A 25,623-nucleotide genomic window follows, 5' to 3' on the forward strand; every position below is an offset into this window, starting at 1 on the left:
TGATAACTACAGACCGGTCTCACTACTGCCTTTTCTTTCTAAAACATTAGAAAGAGCAGCTCTCAATCAAGTCTCTGGCTTCCTCACCCAAAATGACCTCCTGGACCAGAACCAATCTGGTTTCAAGAAAGGGCACTCTACTGAGACGGCTCTGTTGTCTGTGACAGAAGCGTTAAAAACTGCTAGAGCTGCAGGACAGTCCTCAGTGCTCATTCTGCTGGACCTCTCGGCTGCTTTCGACACAGTCAACCATGACTTCCTCCTAACTATACTCTCGAACATGGGGATCTCAGACAATGCGCTGTCATGGTTCAGATCGTACCTCACTGGGCGCTCGTTCAGGGTGTCATGGCAAGGACGGCTGTCCCCAGCCCACTCGTTACCCACTGGGGTTCCCCAGGGTTCGGTACTGGGACCTCTTCTCTTCTCAATATACACCACCTCTCTAGGTCGGGTTATCCGCTCACATGGTTTTTCCTACCACTGCTTTGCTGACGACACTCAGCTATACCTGTCGTTCTCACCAGATGATCACTCAATCTCTGAACGAATATCACAGTGTCTCTCAGACATATCCGCATGGATGAAGGAACATCACCTCCAACTAAACCTCTCAAAGACTGAACTTCTGGTCATACCAGCAAAACCTTCTATTCAACACAACTTTGCCATAACCATCGACTCTCTCTCTCTCTCACCGACAAAGGTTGCTAGGAACCTGGGTGTCATGGTTGATGACCAGCTTCTCTTCACGCACCATGTGGCCTCGGTTGCTCGATCCTGCCGCTTTGCGCTTTACAACATCGGAAAAATTTGACCGTTTCTGACGCAACAGGCCACCCAACTCCTGGTACAAGCTGTGGTAATCTCACACCTCGACTACTGCAATGCCGTACTAACTCGCCTCCCGGCCTGTGTAGTAAAACCACTACAGATGATTCAGAATGCAGCAGCACGTTTGATCTTCAACCAACCAAAACGGGCACATGTCACTCCGCTGCTCATTGAGCTCCACTGGCTACCGGTTGCTGCTCGCATCAAATACAAAGTGCTTACAATCGCCTACAAAGTGATGACAGTACAGGCTCCTTCCTACCTGCACTCACTCTTGAAGGCTTACGCTACCTCCCGGCCGCTGCTCTCCTCCAATGAACGTCGCCTCGCTTTGCCAAACATTCACACAAAGCAATCCAGACTGTTCTCATACAGAGTTCCCCAATGGTGGAACAAACTACCTTCCACTACCAGATCAGGAGAATCTCTCGCTATCTTTAGGAAACTCCTGAAGACAGAGCTCTTCAAAGAGCACTTACTCTCCTAACACCTCTAACAAACTAACTAATTCTAACCTCATCTCCTTCTTCCTCTTCTCTACTCCTCTATCCCATTATTTCCCTCTGACCTCCTTAAGGCCCTATCTATAGATGCTTTATTTTTAACTTCTATTATTTTTGTACTTAACCTCTTCTATTATTTGCACTTCAATATTGTAAGTCGCTTTGGACAAAAGCGTCTGCCAAATGTAATGTAATGTAATGTAATGTAATGTAGTAACATAGGTAGAGAGCGCCAACTACCCACCCAGAGGGAACGAGGCCAATTTTGCTCCCTCTGAGCGCTGGCAGCTGATGTGTTTGAACAGTGTTGATGGTGTTCCTCTGCAGTCTAAAGCATACTGAGTTCAGACGTTAAAATATAAGGCTGCCAGCGTTCGCCAGAATCCATTTGCCCCCACATAAGATCTGTAGCACTTTCCGTATACGTACAGTGTATCAGGAGAACATGATGGGGTTGAATATGACAGGGTTGCAACTCGATAACTTAGCTGTAAAAGCATGCTAATTGTAACTTTGTGTGACACCTGTGAAGTCCAGTGGAGCTCCTAATGGTTGCCTTTCACAGCATGTAGAAAGCAGTGTGAGCCGATTTCTGACGAAAGCAGATGTGTACCTGTTTGGCGCGATGCTGAAAGGTAATAATGCTAACCTGCGCAGTGTGTAAAAACCTCCTCGGAGATTTCAGAGACTCAGTCGCGAGTGGTGTGTTCCAGGACTAAAGACGTATTGGTGCAGGTGTTCACAGAGATAAGGGTGTCAGCAGGACTGTGAATATACCGCTGTGAAACAGTACGTTCTTGTTGGTGTGTACAGTGTACACTCACTGAGCATGTTATTAGAAACTCCTGGTCATATATTCACCTGTTCAATTGTGCAGTTACCTACTCAGCCAATCATATGCATGCAGCTGCAGTGCATAAAAACTAGGGCTACGTCAATGTTAAAGCATTTACACATACAATTAATATGGAATCAGTAATGCATTATAAGTTTTTAACAGAAAATAACGATTTTTTTTTTCTTGTGGTGAGAACATGATCTGATCTCGATCCGACCCAGCTATCAAACATGATTTTTTCTTTAATTAAGCTAAACTGATGATAAGGCTCAGTTTAATCTGATATGTTATCCAGCTAATATACAGCTATGACCTAAATCTGTCTGTACTGCTGCTCCATGCTGTTTACACGCAACTTCGTGAAGAGTTTGTTCATGTTACAGTTGATGATCACAGTTATCCAAGTAACCAAGCTGAACTGCCTGAATTTTTGCACCAGGAGTAAAGGCATAAAGTTATCCAAAAGCATTGTGAAAGACTGGTGGAGTAGAACATGCCACAATGCATGAAAACTGTGATTAAAAAACAGGGTTATTCCAGCGAATATTGATTTCTGAACTCTTAAATCTTTATGAATATGAACTAGTTTTCTTTGCATTATTTGAGGTCTGAAAGCTCTGCATCTTTTTTGTTATTTTGGCTATTTCTCATTTTCTGCAAATAAATGCTCTAAATTACAATATTTTTATTCGGAACTTGGGAGAAATGTTGTCTGTCTTATAAAATAAAACAACTATGCTCATTTTACTCAAACATAAACCTCTAAATAGCAAAATCAGAGAAACTGATTCAGAAAGTGAAGTGGTCTCTTAATTTTTTTCCAGAGCTGTATAGTGTAAAGTCAGAGCTTACCTGGCTCTTAAAGGAAATGATGAGCAAGTGACATGCTGATTGATTTATTTATGTCACACCCAGAACACACCCATGATTAATAAAGAGAATTAGTACACGCCTTTTACTCGTTTTGAGTCGTGCATGGTGTACTTTTCTCGTGGTTACGATAGCAAAGACATATTGACATGCCCTAAATCAAGCTGCACGCTGCACAGTTGACGGTTTGACTATAATACATAATTTATAGCCTAAATAGGGCCTAGATTTGAATTCAGCAGAGCATTTTTGTGATGTGGTAAAACCGGAGACTCGTAGCATGGCCGTCTTGAGGCCCTACTGGGTATTATTATAGCATTCCTATAATAAATGCTTAATGAATATAAGACATTTTATTTCTTTAGCATGCCTCTCTCTTTCTTTCTCTCTCTCTCTCTCTCTGATGGTCTCAGAAGGTCTCTGTTTGTTGGTGGTGACTTGTTTTCTAAAACAAAGTGTTGATGATGGATCATTTGCATATTTGTTAAGTATTTTGTTGGCATGCGCCAGTAGATCTCTGCAGGAGAGAATTTCAGACACGCGCTCATGGCCTCCCGCAGTCACGTATACTCTCCCTCACACACACACACACACGCACACACACAGAGGCAAAAACAGGCAGAGGAGATAGATAGCGGTTGAGGTTGGTGTTGGCACCGCAGTGACCTAGCCCAGGAAAAAAAAAAACTTCCAGAGTTTCGCCTTTCTTTTTTCATTCCTCTTTCACTTTCATTCCCTTTTTCTTTCCTCGCTGAACCGCCTTCAACACCTACACACAAACAGACACACACACACACTGGAGGGTACAGAACACGGATTTACTTCATTGGGTCTATTGGTAATGTGATTGTCAATACAGATTTGGGTTTGCCTCCATGTGTCGAAGAGTTTGTAGCCTGTAGCCACTTTGTGGTCCCCAAAGTCCCAATCCACCTTATTTCACCATGTCCACGTTCAAGAGTTTGTTTCTTCAGTCTCTGTTTTTATTAGTATTAATGGTCATTTAATGACAGTAGACATTTTATAGCCTATATATCATATTCAAAGTTAAAATGCAATCTCAGGTACTAATGTACTGCTGTAGACACTGATCATAAAGTAGCTATTTGAAGCCCATTAGAGCTTAGTTAACTAGATGTCTAAATTAAGTGTTGTGGGCACCATATAACACATGGTACCAGTGAGCAAGTTCACAATCATTTAGAATTTTAATCAGTATTTTATCAGCTTTTATGATTATTGGCATCCTCTCCTCCACCAGTCTTTACTTTCACAAGCCATCAAACCAAGCTGAACTGCTTGAGATTTTGTGCCAGGAATAGCATAAGGTCACCAAAAAGCAGTGTGTAAGACTAGTGAAGGAGAGCATGACAAGACGTATGAAATCTGTGATTAAAAATCAGGGTTATTCCACCAAATATTGATTTCTGAACTCTTAAAACATTAGCATTGTTGTTTCTAAATGAATATGAACTTGTTTTCTTTGCTTTATGTGAGGTCTAAAAGGATTGCATATTTTTCTTTTATTTTCTGCAAATAAATGCTCTAAATGACAATTTTTTATTTGGATTTTGGGAGAAATGTTGTCAGTAGTTTATAGAATTAAACAACAATGTTAATTTTACTTAAACTTATACCTATAAATAGCAAAAGCAGAGAAACTGATCATTCTGAAGTGGTCTCTTATTTTTTTTCGGAAGCTATATGTACTGGTGTGTGTGTGTGTTCTGTCTGAGAGAGTGTGTGTTCTCTGAAAGGATTGAGTGGCTCAGGTACTCTTCAGGGAGGAAGTGCTTTTCATTCATAATGAGCTTCATTCGAATACATTAGACTAATGAGCTTACCCATAATCCCCTGCCAGTGATTGGCCATTGTTTTATCGTTAGAATACATTTCTTTAATGCTCTTTAATTTAATATCCGTTTCCTTAATTTGCCTCAGCTACCCCGCCCACGAGGAAACACTCAGCGCTAATGGGCGGGCGAAAGAAGGTGATGATGAGGAAACAAACAGACCAACAAAGGCGTGAAGGAATAAACAAATACCAAACAAACCCCCACACACCTGTTTGATTATTAGCACCTAAAAAAAGACCCAACCTCTGAGCGATCTCTCGCGCTCACTTTTCACGCTCTTTTACATTCTCTCTTTGTGTTTTTATTCTTCCCCTTGCTTTTGTTCGATCACACATGAAACACACTGAAAGTGGTTTATTTGCATGTCAGTAAATAAATTTTAAACTGGAGAACATGTGACCCCTTTTGTTCCTGGTATTGGCATGGCGACAACATAGAAGATGGAGCTGCCCTGTTTCAGCAACAGACAACCATTCATTTTCTATGGTAGACACGATTTGTAGCCACAACAGAGCGATAAGCGGCAAGAGACAAAGTGAAAAAGCAGTCACAGGTGAAGCGACATTGTCATAGTGAAGCATAACTCAGACACACTCAAATTCAAATCAAAATATACTTTATTGATAAAGTTTTGGAGGTTTGCAGACAATGGGTTAGTCAGACAAAGCAAGGTCAATACCTGTAAAAAGAAAAAAACAAGAAAACAAGAAAAAAACACAACAAGGAGATATTAGAAGGCAGGCTAGAATCAGGGTCAGTAAATACAAACAAGGTCGGGAATGAGAGAGTTAAACACAGGCAATTAGAAACACGTTGTACAAGGAAAAATCCATCAATACTTAGCAATAAATGTAGGTGCAGGTTCTCCAAAACTCAAGTAATGACCAGTTCCAAGAGCTTAAGTCAATGACGCGAGACTTCTTTAAAAGTTTCAGCTGTTTACTGAATTTTATTCAGATTACAAAGAAAAATAAAGGTTCTTTCCATATTTTTAGGAGAATGGCTTAGTTCCATGTAGTCACGGTCAAAGACTGTTGCGCTATGACCCTCTAGTGGCTGATGCAACTTCAAGCCTCAGCCGCATGATGTCACGAATAAATTAATATAATTAAGCAAAAACTTACCAAACAAAAAACATTACTGAATAGGCAACAGTCAGTCTTATCAAATATTCCAACAATAAGTGAACTGAAGTGGGTTGCTTAAATAAGGCCTAGAGCAGGTGATGTCAATATTCAGGTGATTGACCTACCGGAGGTGCCATGTGCACTGTAATGTGATCAGGAGTTGTGCATTCTGGGCAATGTAGTCTGGTCCGAGACTGAAGATGGCAGGGAGGGTGAGTGTGGGAGAGACAGGAGTGCTCTAAGTGGCAGGCGTGACTGACATACTACACGATTGGCCAAACAAATTCTTTGGACCAATTGAAACCAAAAAACACGGGGGTCCAAGGTTTGCAGCTTCTGCTCTGTGAAACTTTTCAAACTTTTTAAACATGATATAAGGTTTGGGTTTTGGGGTTGACAGTAGAACGGTACTTGTCCAGCCGCAGACGTAAAGTCTGGTCATCAGTTACAGTGATGAGACCTCTTATTGCTTCAGGAAATCAATAGATTTTGGACAATCTCATGCTCCCAACTTTTTGGAAGCAGTTTGGGGATAGCCCCTTCCTGTTCTTGCACACCAGTCCGGACCTCAAACTGATAGAACACCTTTGGGGTGAGATAGAGTGGAGTCTGTGAGCCAGGTCTTCTTGTCTAAAACCATTATCTGGCCTCACAAATTTGCTTCTGGAAGAATCCAAAAAATAATAAAAAATCTATAGAAACACACTCCTAAACCTTGTGAAAAGCCTTCCCAGAAGAGTTGAAGCTGAAGAGTTGATGCCACACAAGTTTATATGCTTTCTTTTGGCAACATAATGTACTTAGTCGGTTCATTTGTTCATATGTTGTGTTTATCAGTGTTAAGCTTTATGCTTAGTTAGCTTGTGTTTATCTATAATTTGACTGAAATTCAGATTCAGAGATGCGACTGACCTCTAACACCCCCACAAGAGACAAACTTAGTTCGATGTGAGCAACTTTTGTGCCAGCTAGTGTGAACAGAGGCTTAGATTTAAAGAAGATCTTTAGCTTTGTAAAGCATCTCTGACTGTTTGTTCATTTGCGTTCGGCGTGTAATGGCCTTTGTGCTCTCTCTCTTTCTACATTATAGGACTGGTTAAAAGACAGTGTCGCCCCCTCCTTTTTATCCCTTCATCCATCCATCTTCCCCCTCCCCTTCACTTACCCCAACCCCCCCCCCCCTTTTCTCTCTCTCTCTCGCTCTCTTTCTCTCTCGCAATTGAATTGTGTTCAGAAGTGCTTTGTTGGCTAGACAGGCCCATAGCGGTGCCAAACAGTGTTATGATTAAAATGCCGTCCACGTGTCAAAATCCAAACCCGAGGGGGTGACGTCACCCCAGAGGCCTGAAGGGTGCCCGTGTGTGCGTGTTTGTGTGTGTGTGTGTGTGTGTGTGTGTGTTAGTGCATTTTGTTTAGTATGACATTTTCCATCTGTATATTTCAGAGTAATTATTTACGGCTTAATCTTTTTAGAATGTCTAGCCATTCATTTGGCCCTTCCTGCGTCTCAGATGATTCAGGGTTTTTTATTCTTTGTCTCCCACTCAATCTCTCTCTCTCTTTCTCTCTCTCTTTCTCGTTTCTCTAGTCTCAGGCATTAACAAGATTTATTACACTTTTCAGAAACAACGTCTAAATCTCAAGTATAAAGTATGATTCTCTTCTGCCTCCCCTTCTTTTTGGCTCTACTCAGTTCAGATTTACTGATACAGTGCTTTTCTTACATTAACCCCTTAAAGTCTAAGTACTTCACTTTACTCTGATGTGCCAAATTAAAAACAATTAAAAGTAGGTGTTCCAATAACTTTCACAGTGGTGTTCTGAACCAAGCCCTGCTCATCAGGGTATACTATATATACTTTTCAAGACATGTGTCATCCTCTATTAGTATACTCAGCTCTTAGGAGTTTGTCAGATGCAGAGCTTTCAGACCTTAAATAATGCAAAGAAAACAAGCTCATATTCAAGTTTTAAGAGTTCAGAAATCAATATGTGGTGGAATTAACATGGTTTTTAATCAAAGTTTTCATGCATCTTGGCATGTTCTCCTCCACCAGTCTTACACACTGCTTTTGGATAACTTTATGCCACTCCTGGTGCAACAATTCAAGCAGTTCAACTTGATTTGATCTCTTGATCGAAAACTTCTTATGCTCTTAAGCACTTATTTTCTTATTTTTTCCAAAGCTGTGTGACTGCTTCTTAGCTTAGAAGAGTTTCCATGGCTGAGCAGCTTCATACAAACCTAATATTGTCTAGTATGGACCTGTGGGTTGTGTACTTTGGGTCATTGTCTTGTTGCAGCACCCAAACCTGCCATCATATATGCTTTAAAACTTGGAAACACTAGGAAACCCACAATTCTAATCTCATCTAAAAAAGTTTTATTATTTGGCTTACTGTTTCTAGCCTGCATTGTTGATGTGCTCAATCAAACACAGACAGTTCATTTGTTTATGATTTGTGTAGTTAGATTTTGTTCGTCATTGTCCAGCTTAGTTTGTGTTTATCACTATTGTCAAATAATCCTAGGGCTGTTTTACACCTTCTTGCCAAAAGTTATGGGACAGCATTATGATAATTCTAAACCAATCACAAACTGTTACACGAGGGGTTGGTTTGTGAGTGAGGCTGATCACTGGCAAGTAGACATGAATCATCAGCATATATATCTATGCACAGATATAGTTATAAAGTCATAGTTCTAGAGTTTCCAGTGCTGGAGGGCTTTAAACCCCTCTATCTGACCCTTGGCTTTAGGCAAGGTGAGCTTAGGCTAATGTGCTCAAGGCTGCCCCTGAGCACCCCAAACTATTGGCCTGTGCTTTTCTATAGAGGATATACAAACTGTGTGGACGCATCTGAACACCACGGTCAGAAATTAGCACATGATAAGGTATCCATATTACAGAATAAGAAGGATCATACAGATCCTTTTGGACATTTAAAACTTTTATTTTGCACATACTAGTGCACGTCAAAAAATTTGAATATCATTGAAAAGTTACTTTATTCCAGTAATAGTGTGCCAAGTCCTGCTGGAAAATGAAATCTGCAGCTCCATAAAAGTTGTAAGCAGAGGGAAGCTGGAATTGCTGTAAGATTTTCCAGGGAAAACTGCACTGACTTTGGACTTGATATAACACAATTGACAGTTGTCTCTCCACCAGTCTTACACACTGCTTTTGGGTGACCTTATGCCACTCCTGGCTCAAAAACTCAGGCAGTTAATTTTTGTTCAGTGGCTTGTGACCATCCTTTTTCCTCTTGATTATATTCCAGAGCTTTTCAATGTCAGTAGTTTACAGAATAAAAAAGCGATAGTTATTTAAGAAAAATCAGAGAAATATATTGTTTTAAAGTGGTATCTTAATAATTTTTCAGATGTATTTAATACATTTAATATAATGTTCAATTTGATACTTAACACCTATTTATATCATAGGACATATTTTTATGTCATATTGTAGTTATTAGGATAAGCGTTTTATAAATATTGAAGTATTGCTTTATAAATGCATTATTAAATGCTTACTAATGTTTTATAAAGCCTGTATATAGGTACCCTCCATATAAAGTGCTACTAAAATGGTATAAATCAATAAGAAATATACTAACTAAACCCTGTGTCCCTGTCCCTGTGTACCCCCCACCCTTTCCCCGTTCCCCTCAGGGTCCTGCACAACTACATGCTGTGGCGTATCGTGGCGGCTCTGAGCGAGCACCTGTCCACCGCCTTCAGGAGCACCATCCACGAGTTCTCCCGAGAGATCGACGGCACGGAGAGGCAGCTGGAGCTGGGCCGACTCTGCCTCACTCAGGCCAACAAGCACTTCGGCATGGCTCTCGGAGCGCTCTTCGTCCAGCAGCACTTCTCCACCCAGAGCAAAGCCAAGGCAAGACGCAGCAACGCTCTGCAACACCACATGACGCAAGACCACACAACACACCAACACAGCCCTAACATCATCTGCTCATATCTCGTCCCTCACACGCATTACACAAGAGAATAGAGCGGGATGATGCCACACAGTGCAGCGCCACACCTGATGGGAAACAACAACAACAGTAGCACACACAGAATAAACATGCTCAGTGTCCATAATATTAGAAACGAGGGATGTAACATTACACAAAATTAACGGTTTCAATTATACCTTGGTAGAAACCCTGTGGTTTGGTATGATTTTGGAAAAAAGAAAGAGGCGGGGTTTCCTTATGTTAATTTAATTTTTAGCAGAGAGTTGTACAACTTACAGAAAGCTCTATGTACTGGTATAAAGTGCCCTCCAAAAGTATTAAACCATTTAAATTGGACATTAAAAGATGAATATAAGTCAAAAGATCAACATTTCAGCTTTTATTTCCAGCTATTTACATCTGGATCTGGATACACAGTTCAAAATATAGCGTCTTCTGTCTAAATCCACCCATTTTTCTCATGAGCAAAAGTATTATAATGTATATAATACATTGTAATGTAGAACACTACATTGTAGTGTATAACATAATGTGACTGTCAGGTGTGTCTTGTTGCCCAAGTGTGTCCTGATACATTAATTATTCAAACAATGAACGGCGCTAAATATCTACGCTCAGTTTCAGATTTGAGTTTTATCGTTGCAGACTGAAAACCATGAAAACAAGAGAGCTGTCTATGGGTGACAAACAAGCAACTGTGTAGCTTAAAGAAGATATATAATAATCAGAACCATTGCACAAATATTGTTCCTAGCCAGAACAACAGTTTAAAACGTCCTGAAGAAGAAAGTCGTCACTGGTGTACTAAGTAACAGATGTTGAACAGGTAGACCAAGGAAAACCACAGAAGTTGATGATAGAAATATTGTGATGGCTGTAAAGAAAAACCCTAAAACAACTGTTTTGTTAGTGACATCAGCAACAACCACCAGAGGGAAGGAGTGAAGGTATCACAATCTACTGTTCTCAGAAGAAAGACTTCATGAACTAAAGTACAGGGGCTTCAACAGAAGATATTTTTCAAAGATATTCTAAATTTTTGAGATGCACTAGTACATCTCAATTCACATAATCTCGCTGTCCAACAAAAAACACTTATCTCCAAAACAGTGACTGTACAGGAGAGAGAAAAAAAACTTGTAAACTTTTCAGGTCATTTTGAAGTGTTTCTATTGGTCCGTTCATCAAGAAATTTTGGCAGAGCGTAAGCGACAGTTTAGTCTGTTCAAATTATGTAGTAAACTAAAAACTGACAAAAGTGGAGATGAATGTTTTTCATAGGACTGCGACAATATATTTTGTCTAGTTTTTGCCAATGGATTTTTTGCAGTGTAGGTCTGGTTGGGCTTGGGCAGATGTAAATACAGTGTTTGCAATTGGATGCAGACAAAAACAACTCCAATTACCCTGGAAGGGATGTGATCTCTGTGGGATGGTTCATTTAACAGAAAGCTACAAAACCAAATTAAAAGTCTCAGTCATCCAAAAAATAAAAAAAAAAACAGAACATTTCTGTGCATTCCCAAATCTTAAAAATACTGATATGTATGATCTTGTTGATCACACTGACCATCCCTTACTTGGTAAATATCCTTTAGATTAAGTGAAAGTTCTTTAGATCTTTCACAAGTTCTTCACACTCACTCTTCACACATCGTCCTTTAAGGAACTTTAAATCTCACCCACCAGTATTCCTTTATCCCCTCTCTCTCTCTTTCTAATAATATTATTTCTCCTCCCTTTCTTGTCTTTTCAATCCACTGCTTTCTCTCTTTTCTCTCTCCTCTACTTGTCTTTTTAAAACATCTCTCTTCTTATTCCCCTCCACACTTTTCATTCCTTCTCTCATCTCATCCTATTCTCTCCCAATCCCCTTCCATTTTTTTCTCTCCCCACTAATCCCTCTCTCTCTCCCGCTCTCACTCCTAATCCCTCACCTTAATGTGATCTCATCCTCTCTTGTTCCTTTCTCCTCCTCTCTTTCTCTCATTCTTTTTCCTCTCTTCCCTTGCTTGGATGTTTACTCTACTCAGACTCCACCGCCCCACTCCCCCTCCTTCTCTACCTCCCTCTCTCTCTAACTCTCCATGCTGTTCCACGATAGAGTGATGGAAGGATGGATGGACGGATTGACAGATAGGCTGACGGATGCGTGGATAGATGAAAGGCCGGTTCTCGTAGACCATGCCTCGCCCATATGGCTGCCATGGCGGGGCGTCTGCCAGATTTAGCCTCCACTGGAGAACTCGTCAGTCACCCCGTCGGTGTTGTCAAAACAACCGCACTCGGCAATCTCGCTTCTTACCTTTCCTTTTGAAGTAGGACTTTTTCAGGGTGCCGTGGGCTATCAGCCGCATTTAAGCAGTCGAGTAAGTCGAAGCGCGAGCAAACAAAGCAGGAGATTCATTGATTTAGACCAGCACCTGCCAACCTTCCCACTCGCTTAACTTCAACTGCAAAACACCACAAAACCTGCTCTGCTATTGGAGAACCGGACTGATGAAGAGATATGCTGGATCTGAATTGTGGTCACGCTCTGTGGGCGAACTAGGGAACTCGCTTCCCTGAATATTTTTGACTGCTCCCTGTAGAAGAACACCTGCTCTAGCTCATGAATGGCTTGGTAATCAGGTTAGAAGCTTAATCAGAGACCCTGTTCACACCTGCCATTAGCAAAAGTGGTCAGCCTGAATTACAGGTGTGAACAGGGTACAAAACATTGTGAGAAAGCCAGTGTATACACAAGTATCCATTGATTTTTTTTACATTTTGTCACCTTAAAACCACCAACTTAAATGTATTTAGTTGAGACTTAAGTGTGGAGCTTAAAGAACACTTCAACCCATCAGCTGCCCATCAGGAGCCCCGAGAGAGCACAATTGGCCTTGCTCTTTCCGGGTGGATAGATGGCACTCTTTCCCCACATCACTCCTAGGGTGATGCCGATTTGTACAAGGCATCTGTGAGCTGATGTATCTGAGCCGCTGCGCTCAGCAATGGTACATCAGCAGAAGTTTAAAAAGAGCCGGTGGCTGACTTCACATGTGTCCGAGGAGGCATGTGTTAGTCTTCACCCTCCTTGTGTTAAGGCATCTCTAGTGATAGGGGGAGTTCTAATGAGTGAATTTGGTAATTGGCTTTGTAATTGGGATAAAAATATATATAAAAAAAGAACACTTTAACTGCTCCTCAAGTCAATTGTTTTGATAGAGCTCTTGTACTTATACTCATATCGGGATCACATCTCTATCGTTTACATACTTCTGTCATCTCGAACTTGCCTTGAAGACACAGATACTATGGCCTGGCCAACTGCATTGTAAAAAAAGTAAATATGGGATGCTATTGGACATGCTTTTAACACTCCACCCCTATTACAAAATCTGTAGGAAATGTGTGAATATTGAAGCTGCAATGGATGAATTATCACAAGATTCCATTAGATTCCATTCCATTCCATTCATTTTGCATTACACGCTACACTCTAAGAAATATAAGTACAGATTTGTACTTAAAAGAGTACAAAGCTTGTCGCTGGGGCTGTACCTTATATTGAGGCACAAAAAAGTACCTTTCAGTGAAAGTCCTTTTTTGTACCCATGGTTTTTGTGGCAGTAAAGATCATAAAGATTATAAACGTTATCATCAACTAAATATGGCTCAAAAACTTGATGATCCAAAATTGTCTGGCTTTCAAATAAAAAATGTGCTATTAAAATATATATTGTTTATTAGTACAGTGATGCAGAATACTGAATGTACCCTTTGGCTGGTTAAATGGTACAAATTTGTACTTATTGCTGTTAGAAATGACTTTGTACTTCAGAGGGAACAAATCTGACCCTGTAAAGACCAATATTGTACCTTTGAGGGTACAATTATAAAGAGTGTACCTTCGAGTACAAAAAAGTACTCATATCGTACCTCTGTTTTTTAGAGTGTACTTCTGCATAGTTCAATATATAATGCTTATATCAGTCTTAATAAATAAATGTAACCATGTATTGTTCTCAGTGTTCCTCGTTTAACGCCAAGCGTGAACAAGGTCAAAGCTGTTTAAGCTTGAAAATATAGAGAGCTGTTGTAACAATCCAGAGGCAGAATGCATATGCAAGTCGCTTTTATTTGTCATTACAAAACAGAACAAAAACTAAGACTAAAAAACAAAAGACTATAAAACAAACAAGGACTAACAGGGTCCAGCAAACAAAGAAGCAAAATAAACAAACAAAGAAACAAACAAACACGGCAAAATTGTGGATAAAACAAACGACAGCAATCAAAGATTGCTGACAGTCAAAAGCACGACATAAAACAAGGAAAAACATGGAATGTATATACAGAAACACGACAAGGAACACCTGGGGCCCTATTTTAGTGATCTATAGCGCACCAGTCAATTGTGCTTCACGCACCTGGATTCAGGGCGTGTCTGTGTGTCTTTGGTATCATGAGGCTGCAAAAAATATGCCTTGTGCAGACATGTACTAATTATTTTAATTAATTAATGGTGAGTTTTGGGCGTAATGTGAACCAATAAACCAGTCAGTTTGCCAGTTATCATTCCCTTTAAGAGGCAGGTGAGCTCTGACTTTGGCGCGTTCTTATCTTAACAGCGTGGTGCTTTTGCGCATCTCAGCAGAGAATACTGTTCTGCATGTTCATGCTGAGAAGGTTCACCAGCAGCTCATTTAAGGGAACAGCAATGTTCATTTATTCTTTATTCTGTTTATTGTTGATGTAAAAGCACACAGCGCTCCCGCATAGCTAAGATATGATTGGACAGCTGACTGTTGACTGCTGTCAGGGTTTTAATCAGCCAGTGGCGGATCAGTCAATGTATTTCTCGCCGCCAAAATAGAAACTCGCCATAACTTTACCTAAACACACCTCACTTCCAGACCACCACGCCCATCAGTGTAATTTATTCCTAAACTTCAATGCTTTTTAGCGGTGTAGGTGCAAGGTGTGAAAATAGACTGTTAACAGAATGTAAGACAGCAATGAGCAACAAACAAGAACACAAGACAGGAGAACAGACAACAAGAACAATAGGGATCAAGAAAAGAGAAAACAGACATGAAAAAGGTAAAGGAAAAGGATTTAGAAGACACTGCTTCAGAAGACGGTGCATCTCTAGACTGAGAGATGACAGTTGAGTGATGAGAAACAGCTACCACCATTCTGTCAGTGTGAGGGACTTGAGGAAGGCTTTAACAGCAAAGAAGCACCAGCTGATCTGTCATCATGTAAAACCGTGTCAGGTAGCAGTGAGACAGATGCTAAGCATCCCCGTCACAGTGACATTGAAGCATAAGCTTCTCTATCACCAGCTTCAAGATCAATGACATGCAATTTTACTCACCCTCCAAATCACAGTGGCCTGAGCTGGTCCAGACCTTCCTGGGGCCCTAAGAGAACTTCTGATGAGGGGTCCTGCTACCTGAACTCCATACCTGTGAGCCAAAATGCGGTCATTTTATTTTATTTTAAGATATACTGCCTGGCCAAAAAAAAGGTCACACACTGACATTCTGTTGAACCTTCTTTAGCTGTGATTGCGGCACACATTCACTGTGGCATTGTTTCAAAAAGCTTCTGCAATGTCACAAGATTTATATCAATCCAGTGTTGCAGTAATTTTTCACCAAGTCTGACCGCTGCACAAAGTCTTCTCCAGCACATCCCAAAGATTCTCAATGAGGTTAAGGTCTGGACTCTGTGGTGAACAATCTATGTGTGAAATTATGATCTCATGCTCCCTGAATCACTCTTTCACAATTCCAGCCCCATGAATCCTGACATCTTGGAATATGGCCGTGCCATCAGGGAAGAAAAAAGTTAGCATTGGGAAATACTATATTAAACTCTAAACTCTGACGCTGTTTTAACAGCACAGGTACAAGGCATGAAATAGACTGTTGACAGGGTGTAAGATAACAACGAGCATCACGGCGCGCCTTGAACAGGGAGTACAATAGGGCCCAATGACCTTAAAACACCACTAAAAATCCACAACGGACATTCTCAGAAAGCACGAGCTGAAGGTTTGCCCATGGCTCCCTCAGTTCTTCAACCTAAACTTAAATCACCAACGCCAACAGTCTCTGGATAAATCCGCAGACTGGCAAGGTGACTCAAGAATCTCACAGAACTAGAATCATTTTCCTGGAAGAAACTCAAGAGGACCCTCATTTAAATGCCAGTGTACTTTAAAAATAGTGAATGGAAAGAACATCATGTAGTTACTGAATATTCCTTCAACATTCTCATCACAGTAATTTAAAGTCTCAAGCTGCTCTATCATCTACTAAAATGACAGTGAAGTAAAATGTCATTGAGTTGTTGAGTTAAGGAAGTTTGCACAGACTGTCAGAGCTTCGTTTAGACATTTAGATTTAGATTGTGCAAAATTCTGCAAAGTCTAGATGGCCTTTTAACTCTTATATCTGGTTCAAAACCATCATTACCTTTAAAGGAGAACTCTGGTGTAAAATGGACTTTTGGTGTAGGGAAAAAAAATGATAAAAAGTACTTACTTTTGATGAATAGCACACCTCCATTCTCCAACAGCGTTCTGAGATCCAGAAATTTTAACAGTTTGTCCAAAACCCTTCAGACTGGGTGACACGGGGCATATTTTGCCCTGATAAATCACTTTTTACACCATTATCCAGACTCAAAGTAGCTCCACACCTACTTGCTAGAATCTGGAGAGCTCTGACATTTAAAACGAGGCATTAATAACTTAAAAAGTGCACAATAAGTTTATTAAAAACTTCTGTTTACATCCCATAATGCTAGTTTCAGCTCCGAGCGTCGCCATCACTGAGTGGAAAACGCAATTTATCAGGGCAAATTATGCCCCGTTTCACCCAGTCTGAAGGGTGTTTGGACAAACTGTTAAAATGTCTGGATCTTGGAACACTGAGGGAGAATGGAGATGTGCTATTCTTTAAAGGTAACTACTTTTGTATCGTGTTTACTACAACAAAAGTCCATTTTAACTCTAGCTGAGCAAAATGTTTACATTTGCTGATGGACATTCTGTTCAGAGTGTTAAAATGAACGTTAAAGTTAACGTTTTAGAGTTTTGTCTCATTCTGTTCTTCACTCTGGGCCACAGGTTCAGCAGCTGGTGGAGGACATAAAGCACGCGCTGGACGTCAGACTGCAAGAGCTGGACTGGATGGATGAAGAGACCAAAGAGGCAGCACGAGCCAAGGTAACCAAGGGAGCCAATAACCACTAGCCCCACTTCCAACCCTTAACAGTATCACTGTTTAACAACTTCTCTGGCTTAAAAAAAACCCTAAAAATAGATGTTGAGTGTGTGCAGTGAAGAGTAATTGTGAAATAACTTTGTAGAAGTGAAGTGCTTTAGTAGAATGGTGCAGGATTTTCTAACTAGATATGGATTTTTTACTTAAGTGTAATGCTGCAGTTTGTCAGAGGTACTTATTTTAATGAGCCAGTTTATACTGAGTGGAAATATTCCTAGAAAGCTTTTAAACCACAAACACGATAATAAATAAGAAGATATATACTCAAGAGCTCTGTTTTTTTTATCTGCCTCTGTCTCTTTTTCTCTCTCATGCAATTAAACGTGATGCACATGCCCTCAGCTCCAGCACATGATGGTAATGACGGGGTATCCAGACTTCCTACTGAAGCCGGAGCTCATCGACCAGGAATATGGGGTAAATCAGATCACTGTGGGTCAACTTGGGTTCAGACACTGCTTTAAAAAGAGTAACGTGTGTTTACATTACAATCCCAATAGGGATGCATCTAAATGAAAATTTTTGGTCAAAACCAAATCTGAACAAAATGAAGCATTAGGCTTTTTTTTTACAGGTTTTCATTTATTTAGCAAATTTTTTGACCATTGAATAAATAAAATATACAAAGTTCATTTTTGTCTTGCTTTCCAAAGAAAAATCAATAACAGAACTACAGTTTAAACATATGTATTTTACATTTTTGTTAAACTTTTTTTATGTCCCAGGAGACAAAGCACAATACATTTACCTCAGCAGTGCTATTCTAATCATGAACAGATGCTCAGGCTAAGGAAGCTCAGCTAAAGTTACTCTCCTATGTGAGTCAGTGGGAGTCTAAAAATGAACTTAAACCTGCCGTTTTTAAACCTGCGAGTGTTCCAGCAGTCTAGGGGGCTGCCACTATGATCAGGAGATAGCTGGATCGAATCTATTATTTTAATAGGGTTAACAAGCAAACTTCAGGGAAACTATTAAAAAAACTTAATGTTAGCCCCTCTGATGTTTATTTGGGCTCATTCTTCTGGTGGAACTCCCAGCTAAGTCCACAAATTCAACTGACTAGATCAGAAGCAGACAATTTTGGGCGTAGAAGGTCAGCTAATGAGTTCTATAATATACTGTTCTGTAACAAAACAATCCTAGAGCATGATGCTCCGACCACCATGTTTAACAGTTGGTTCAGTGTTCCTAGGGTTAAATGTTTTACTTTTAGTCCCCCACAAGTGGCCTAAACACTTAGTATTTGTCTTATCTGACCATAAAACTTTACTAGAAGTTGTATTAGTGGCTACATTCTAGGATGCCCAACTCTCAGTTCTTATTTCAGTTCAAGTGGTTTAATATGAACTTGTTTATTGTAGAGAAATGATAATAAAGAAGTTTCTTTTGGGGTCATTTGTCTTCATGACGCCATTCATTAAACAGGATGTGTTTTAGACCTCCACTGTGAAGAATTCCAATTCAGTTTTATATCAAAGCATTCTGAGTAACCTGAAATACATCTTAACCACTTAATTATGCATAAATGCATAAATTTCACCCCATAAATGGGGTGAAATTCCCATTTGACGCCCATTTCAATCCTATTTTCTGTCTTTCTCTCTTTTTTGAAGTTTGAAGTCAGTGAGAAGACCTACTTTAAGAACATTCTCAACAGCATCAAGTACAACATCAAGCTGTCCGTCAAAAAGATCCACAAGGAGGTGGACAAGACAACGTGAGTGACTGAGTGAGCTACGGCATAGAAAACAGAGCTGAACACAGTGCATAACAAATCTACTGAAGAACTTGCTCAAGAAGCCTACTTAAAGGAGAAATCTGGTGTAAAATGGACTTGGGTCGTAGTGAAACATGATCACGAGTATGAACTTTTGTTGAATAGCCTACCTCCATTTTCCCCCAGCATTCTGAAATACTGCACTTTAAGCTGCACTTTAAGCTGCTGCTCCCAACAGGCTTACAATGCTAGTGATAGGGTTACCCATGCTAAGAAATCAATATTTATACACCATTAACATTAATCTCAAAGCAGCTCCACTCTTCATTAGTAGAATTCTGAGGCCCCAAGTCACAGGCCCCTTTAACTTGACACTGAAATTGCAAATGTTAGGATTTTGTTTAGGATTATGGGAGTTGGAGTCAGCTTTTTACAGAGTGAAATTAATGGGGGCACTAGTTTAGTGATCATTAGGCGAGCCATGCATTTTGATTTCGGTCATATCAGTGTTTTATCAGTCTTTGCTCTCATAATGACAGAAAAAGAACAACCTTGTACATTTTGAAATGTGCAAAAGACATGTACTAATTATCTTAATTAATCATGGACGTGTTTTGGGTATAACATGAAATGAACCAATCAGCGTGTCACTTGCCATTCCCTTTAAGAACAATGTTTAAACAGCAATGATGCTTCTGAATATATCTACACCAACAGGTAGAAAAAACAGGTGCACACTGACTGAATACAACCTAGACAGTCGTCAACAATCAGATGTTCATTGCAATCTGCCAAAACCGGGGCACCATGCATACACAGCTGTGCACATTGCTGTTTCCGTAAATGAGCTGCTGGTGCACCTTCACAGCGTGAAAGAGTAGGTCAGTTTTCACTGCTGAAAAGTGTTGGACACGTCCAGGTAGCCGCGCTAATAAAATAATAATCCGCCAAAGTCAGAGCCCCCCTGGCTCTTAAAGGGAATGTCAAGTGACACGCTGATTCGTTTATCTCACCTTGCGGTCAAAACACACCCATGATTAATTAAGATAATTAGTACATGTGCGTTTTGAGCCTTACAAACCTTTTACTTTTACTTTTCCCGTCGTTCAGATAGCAAAGACACACCGACACCCCTTAAATCAAGCTGCATGGTGCAAGGTTGATGGCTCACCAACACATCAGTAAAATATGGCCCAAACAGTTCTTTTTTTTGCTATTTTGCTAACTTTATTGAAGGTTTTGTAGACAACAGATGTAACAACAATACAAAGTGCAATACAAAGCTGACAATGTTTTCTTATCTCTTTTAAATCCCATCCCACCCCATCCACATACAACCCACCCCATCCACATCCATCCCACCCCACCCACATCCATCCCACCCCATCCACATACAACCCACCCCATCCACATCCATCCCACCCCATCCACATACAACCCACCCCATCCACATCCATCCCACCCCACCCACATCCATCCCACCCCATCCACATCCATCCCACCCCACCCACATCCATCCCACCCCATCCACATACAACCCATCCTACCCCATCCACATACATCCCACCCCATCCACATCCATCCCACCCCACCCACATCCATCCCACCCCATCCACATCCATCCCACCCCACCCACATCCATCCCACTCCATCCACATCCATCCCACCCCATCCACATACAACCCACCCCATCCACATACAACCCACCCCATCCACATCCATCCCACCCCACCCACATCCATCCCACCCCATCCACATCCATCCCACCCCACTCACATCCATCCCACCCCATCCACATACAACCCATCCTACCCCATCCACATACATCCCACCCCATCCACATACAACCCACCCCATCCACATCCATCCCACCCCACCCACATCCATCCCACCCCATCCACATCCATCCCACCCCACCCCATCCACATACAACCCATCCTACCCCATCCACATCCATCCCACCCCATCCACATACATCCCACCCCACCCTCATACATCCCACCCCATCCACATCAGCATAAACTGCATGTCTATAAGTACATGGTCATCTTCATGCAGTCTGCTAGTGTGGAGCTGCCTTTTGTCTTTTCAGCAGCTCCACATGCTCTCGAAAACCTCTAAAAAGTATTTTGAAAAGAACAGATACACTTTCATGTTGAATAAAAGCATCCCAATATTAAAAAAGTCACAGGCCACTAACTCAAGCATATTACATTCTTTTATACAAGTTTTGCGAGTGAATTTTTTATTAGTTTTTGTAGCCCAGTGATCACCCTGTGTAAAATAGCAGGTCTCGCAGCTGAGATTATATTGCATTAAAATAATCATCAAGTGCTTGTTATACTTGGCTGCACACTTTTTAACAATGAATTTGGCTTTTAGTTGATAGCAGATTCATTAGAAGTGGCATTTGTGGTGGTTTATCTCATAGACAATGAGAGTTAGTGTATTATAATTGTTTCCATGTGATCTTTAGATATAATATTTACATATAAATCCTAATCCTAAAGCAGAAGGTCCTCAGACGTCCCACAGATCTGTATATACTGATTTAACACCTAATCAACCGTCAACTTTCTACACAGTAAGATTCATAGGGGACTATTTTAGTGATCTATAGGTGAGCCATGCTGCTTGATAAAGAGCGTGTCAGTGTGTCTTTGCTATCATAACGATGGGAAAAGTACACCTCAAAATGTGCAAAAGTCATCTACTAATTCTCCTAATTAATCATGGGGTGTGTCATTTCCTTTAAGAGCCAGGTGCGCTCTGACCTTGGCGGATTGCTTTTTGAGGGGTGCAGCTACCTGGAAGTGTCAATCGCTTCTCAGCAGAGGAAACTGACCTGCTCCTTAATTTCTTTTTTTTGTAAATGCTTTGGGGATGCATCTGTGTTGACAATTCACTGCCAAGATAGCAATGAACGTCGGTTGACATCTGTCTAGGTTGTCCTTAGTAAGTTCTGCTTCTATATTTTCCTTTGCCATGATAGCAATATACCAGAAATTTACCTGAACACACCTGATCTCCAGACCACCAAACCCATCAGCATAGATATATTCAAAAGCACTTTTGCTATTTAACAAGGTAGGTGGAAGTCGTTAAAGACTGCTGGTGGGGTGTAAGATAGCAATGAGCATCGCAACTTGTCTTGCGCAGGGTGTAAGATAGGGCTTTTAGTGTTTTTTTTTTATGAACACATTTGGGGAAAAAAATATTGTTAACACTGATGAGTTACAAAGATTTATTATATGACTCCATACACAGTGTTAAATTATTTTAAACTGAAACAAAAGAGACCAAATATAAAGATTTCGAGGAGATGCTGTAGATGTTTGGTCCAGTCTTTGTTGTTTTGCAGGTGAATTTAAGTTCACCACTGTTTTAGATCTACTGCATTTCTGCATCTGATTAGTCACAGAAGATTGAAGACATAATGTAAGAAGCAGATGAAAAAGGGGGTCGTCTGCTGAAAGAACAAAAATGGTAATGTGTGTCTTTGAGAGGAGGTAGTTTGGAATACAGCAGGTCTGTGATTCTCAGGCGCAAATAAGCAAATAATACATTAATAAACAAAGCAATAAGCAAATAAAGTTAAAATACAGTTAAAAATATGTTAACAGTAGAAGCCGCCTCTGGAGGGAAAAACAGTGGTCTGTAGAGAAAATAAACCTAAATATAAGAAAATTTGCAGAAATTACGTGTTAAGGCTCTTTGAGTGGTCATCCTTTTTAGGGATATGTTCTCTTTTTGGTATGTGAAAAATAATTAGGAGGATTTCCAAAAATTGTGTAAAATGTTGAAATTTCGTGGGGAATTTTATATGGGATGCTGGTTGTTACAGCTTGAATATGGTGGATGTTTTACATGTATACGTCTTCAGAAGTGATTTAAACTAGTAAAATTTAAACTATCTATAAACTATTTTCTCCTTTTAAATCTTTGAAAGTGTTTTTATGTCATTTTTATTTTTTAGTTTCTTCAGTCACAGCAGCGTTTGCTTCTAGAATTGCCACACATTCTGTGAGTGGCTTAAAACTAGTCGTGTCAACCTATTGAAAAAATGAATCTGATTAATCTCATAAATATACTGTTTTAATCACGATTAATCACAAGTTAAAATGCTTGTCTTGCGAACTGGCTAGAGTAAATTCTTCAAATGTTATTAGAAAATTGTCAGTGTAGTTTCGATGAGTTTTAAATTAGAAACTACTGTAATAAATAGAGGAAATGAACTCTATTATGGTGCAGCTCACACCTCAAACATCAGAACTACTTCTAAATTATATAAAACACTACTTTATTAGACAAACGGGGGATTAAACAGGTAGAGGAAGATTTTACACTGACAGAGCACAGAGTCGCAGTCGTTCCCAGTCTCTTCCACTGTGTTATAATAATATCACTGACAGTTGGCTGTGGAATATTTAGTAGTGAGTAGTGGAATTTCACAACTGGACTTGTTGCACAGTGCTGGAGTTCACTGAGCTCCTGAGAGAAAGAGACCCATCCTTTCACTAATGATTGTAGAAATAGTCCCAGCATGCCTAGCTTCTGCTTTTATTATTATACACCTGTGGACATGAAAGAGATTGGAACACCTGAATGAATGTATTTGGTTGGGTGAGTGAATATACTTTTAGCACTGATCAAACTGCTTCCCACCACACCAGAATGACCACAGCTGTAAAATGCTTGAATGTAAAAGGTCAAATAATCATCAATGTTTGTACATCTACCAAGAAACTAGCAAACACAAGACATTTATATTCAACAGGTCTAGCAGTAAGTAGCAAGTAGCATTATACAGTGTGTTTCATGTTCTTCTTCTGCATGACTGATTATTTCTGTATGTGTGTGTGTGTGTGTGTGTGTGTATGTGTGTGTGGTAGGATTGCTTATTTGAGTATTTTATGAGAAATACAAGAATATGATTCGGTCTGATTCAGCTGTTGGGGGTGAAAATAATCTACAAACAGATGCTTCTGGATTTCTGCACGTTTTCATATTCACAAGATGTGCAAATACCCAGAGTAAACACTGTGTGTGTGTGTGTGTTTCCACAGGTGGCTTCTCCCACCCCAAGCGCTGAATGCGTACTATCTCCCAAATAAGAACCAGATGGGTAAGTTGTGCTGTGGTCTCATATGGGCACCACGTGCACACACACACACACACACACATACACACACACACACACACACACAGATCTCATTCTTCTCTCTGTCATGAGCTGTGGCTGGTTATTGGTGGTGTCTGTGTCTGTCTGAGGATTAGATTTTCCTCTCAGAGAATCAATACATGCACAGAGTGAGAGAGAGAGTGAGAGAGAGAGAGTGAGAGAGCGAGAGAGAGAGAGAGAGAGAGAAAGAGAGAGAGAGAGAAAACAGTGTAAGAGGGGAAAAAAGGAAACGCAGCCATTAACTCAAAGCCTTGTTTTTATCCTGTCTCCCACTCTTTCCATCACTCTTGTCACCTCTCAATTCTCTCTCTCTCTCTCTCACTCACACACTCACACTATTTCTCTCTTACTTTCTCTCTGTCTCTTTCTCTATTGCTCTTTTTCTCACACACACTTACTCTAAATCTCGTTCTCTCTATGTCTCTTTCTCTCTCTCTCTCTCTCTCTCTCTCTCTCTCTCTTTCTGACGGCGGAATTTGTTTTGCAGTCTTCCCAGCAGGAATTCTCCAGCCGACTCTGTATGATCCAGAATTCCCGCAGTGAGTATTCCTAAATCTTTCCCAATCTGTTCCTAAACTCCTCTCATCCATTCCTGATTGCATCTATCCAGCCAGTCCTGTCTGTCCCCAGCAGACCCTGGATGTTAATTTGATGCCAGAAACAAGCTGGACAAATATTAAATTTGAAGTTAATTTTGGATGGGAATTTAAGTCACATAACCAACAAAAAACGACATTAGACAGATGTGGATTTAAAAAAAAAAAAGGAAATCTGGTTGACATTAATATAAGGGGTCTGTCTGTGCTGCCAGCTGCGCATGGGAACTCTAAATCCCAGAATTCCAAGAATTGATCAGTGCAAACCAGGCACACCTGTTGGCAGTGGTATATAGGGCCATAGCAAGCAGCACACTCTTGTCTCACCTTTTTAGAGGGGTGACCAATAACAGAGGCTATTGAAAAGATAAGAAAAAAAGAACAGAAAATAGAAATCTCAAATGAAAGTAAAGAGAGATTGTAAAAGAAATTTACATCTTTTTGTTACGGGACAATCAAGGATTAGATTCAAGTGCAAAGAGAAAAGTCCACTTTATATATTATTATTATTATTATTGTTATTATCGTTATTATTATCATAATTATAACCATTCATATCAGCAGCAAATTATAATATTAATAATAATCTAATCCTTCATTACCCTATGACAATTAAACCCTAAAGTTATACAAAAACTGGGTTAAGATCATCAAGTTCCACCAAAAACATATATCTTATATCATATCTTATATCTATTTTCATGCCTTCCTCCTGCATTGTTTGAATAGCAACAGTACTTGTTAATATATCTACGCTGATGGGTGTGGTGTTCTGGAAATGAGGTGTGTTCAAGTACATTTCTGGTTTATTGCTATCTTGGAAACAGAAAACACAG

At 40.2% G+C, this 25,623-nt stretch overlaps 1 protein-coding gene across 1 annotated transcript in view; it reads left to right on the forward strand.

Annotated features, from left to right (window-relative positions):
- The window catches only part of LOC103042479 (endothelin-converting enzyme-like 1), a 65,645-nt gene that overhangs the window by 28,222 nt on the left and 11,800 nt on the right, over positions 1-25,623 (forward strand). Inside the window, exons 8-13 of the mRNA XM_007247686.4 lie at positions 9,702-9,924; positions 17,136-17,234; positions 17,635-17,709; positions 18,906-19,009; positions 24,076-24,134; positions 24,679-24,730. Coding sequence (XP_007247748.3) covers positions 9,702-9,924; positions 17,136-17,234; positions 17,635-17,709; positions 18,906-19,009; positions 24,076-24,134; positions 24,679-24,730 — 612 coding nt within the window. The remainder of the gene's footprint in view (positions 1-9,701; positions 9,925-17,135; positions 17,235-17,634; positions 17,710-18,905; positions 19,010-24,075; positions 24,135-24,678; positions 24,731-25,623) is intronic.

The sequence above is a fragment of the Astyanax mexicanus genome, chromosome 18 (genome assembly GCF_023375975.1).
Source record: "Astyanax mexicanus isolate ESR-SI-001 chromosome 18, AstMex3_surface, whole genome shotgun sequence".
Taxonomy (NCBI): domain Eukaryota; kingdom Metazoa; phylum Chordata; class Actinopteri; order Characiformes; family Acestrorhamphidae; genus Astyanax; species Astyanax mexicanus.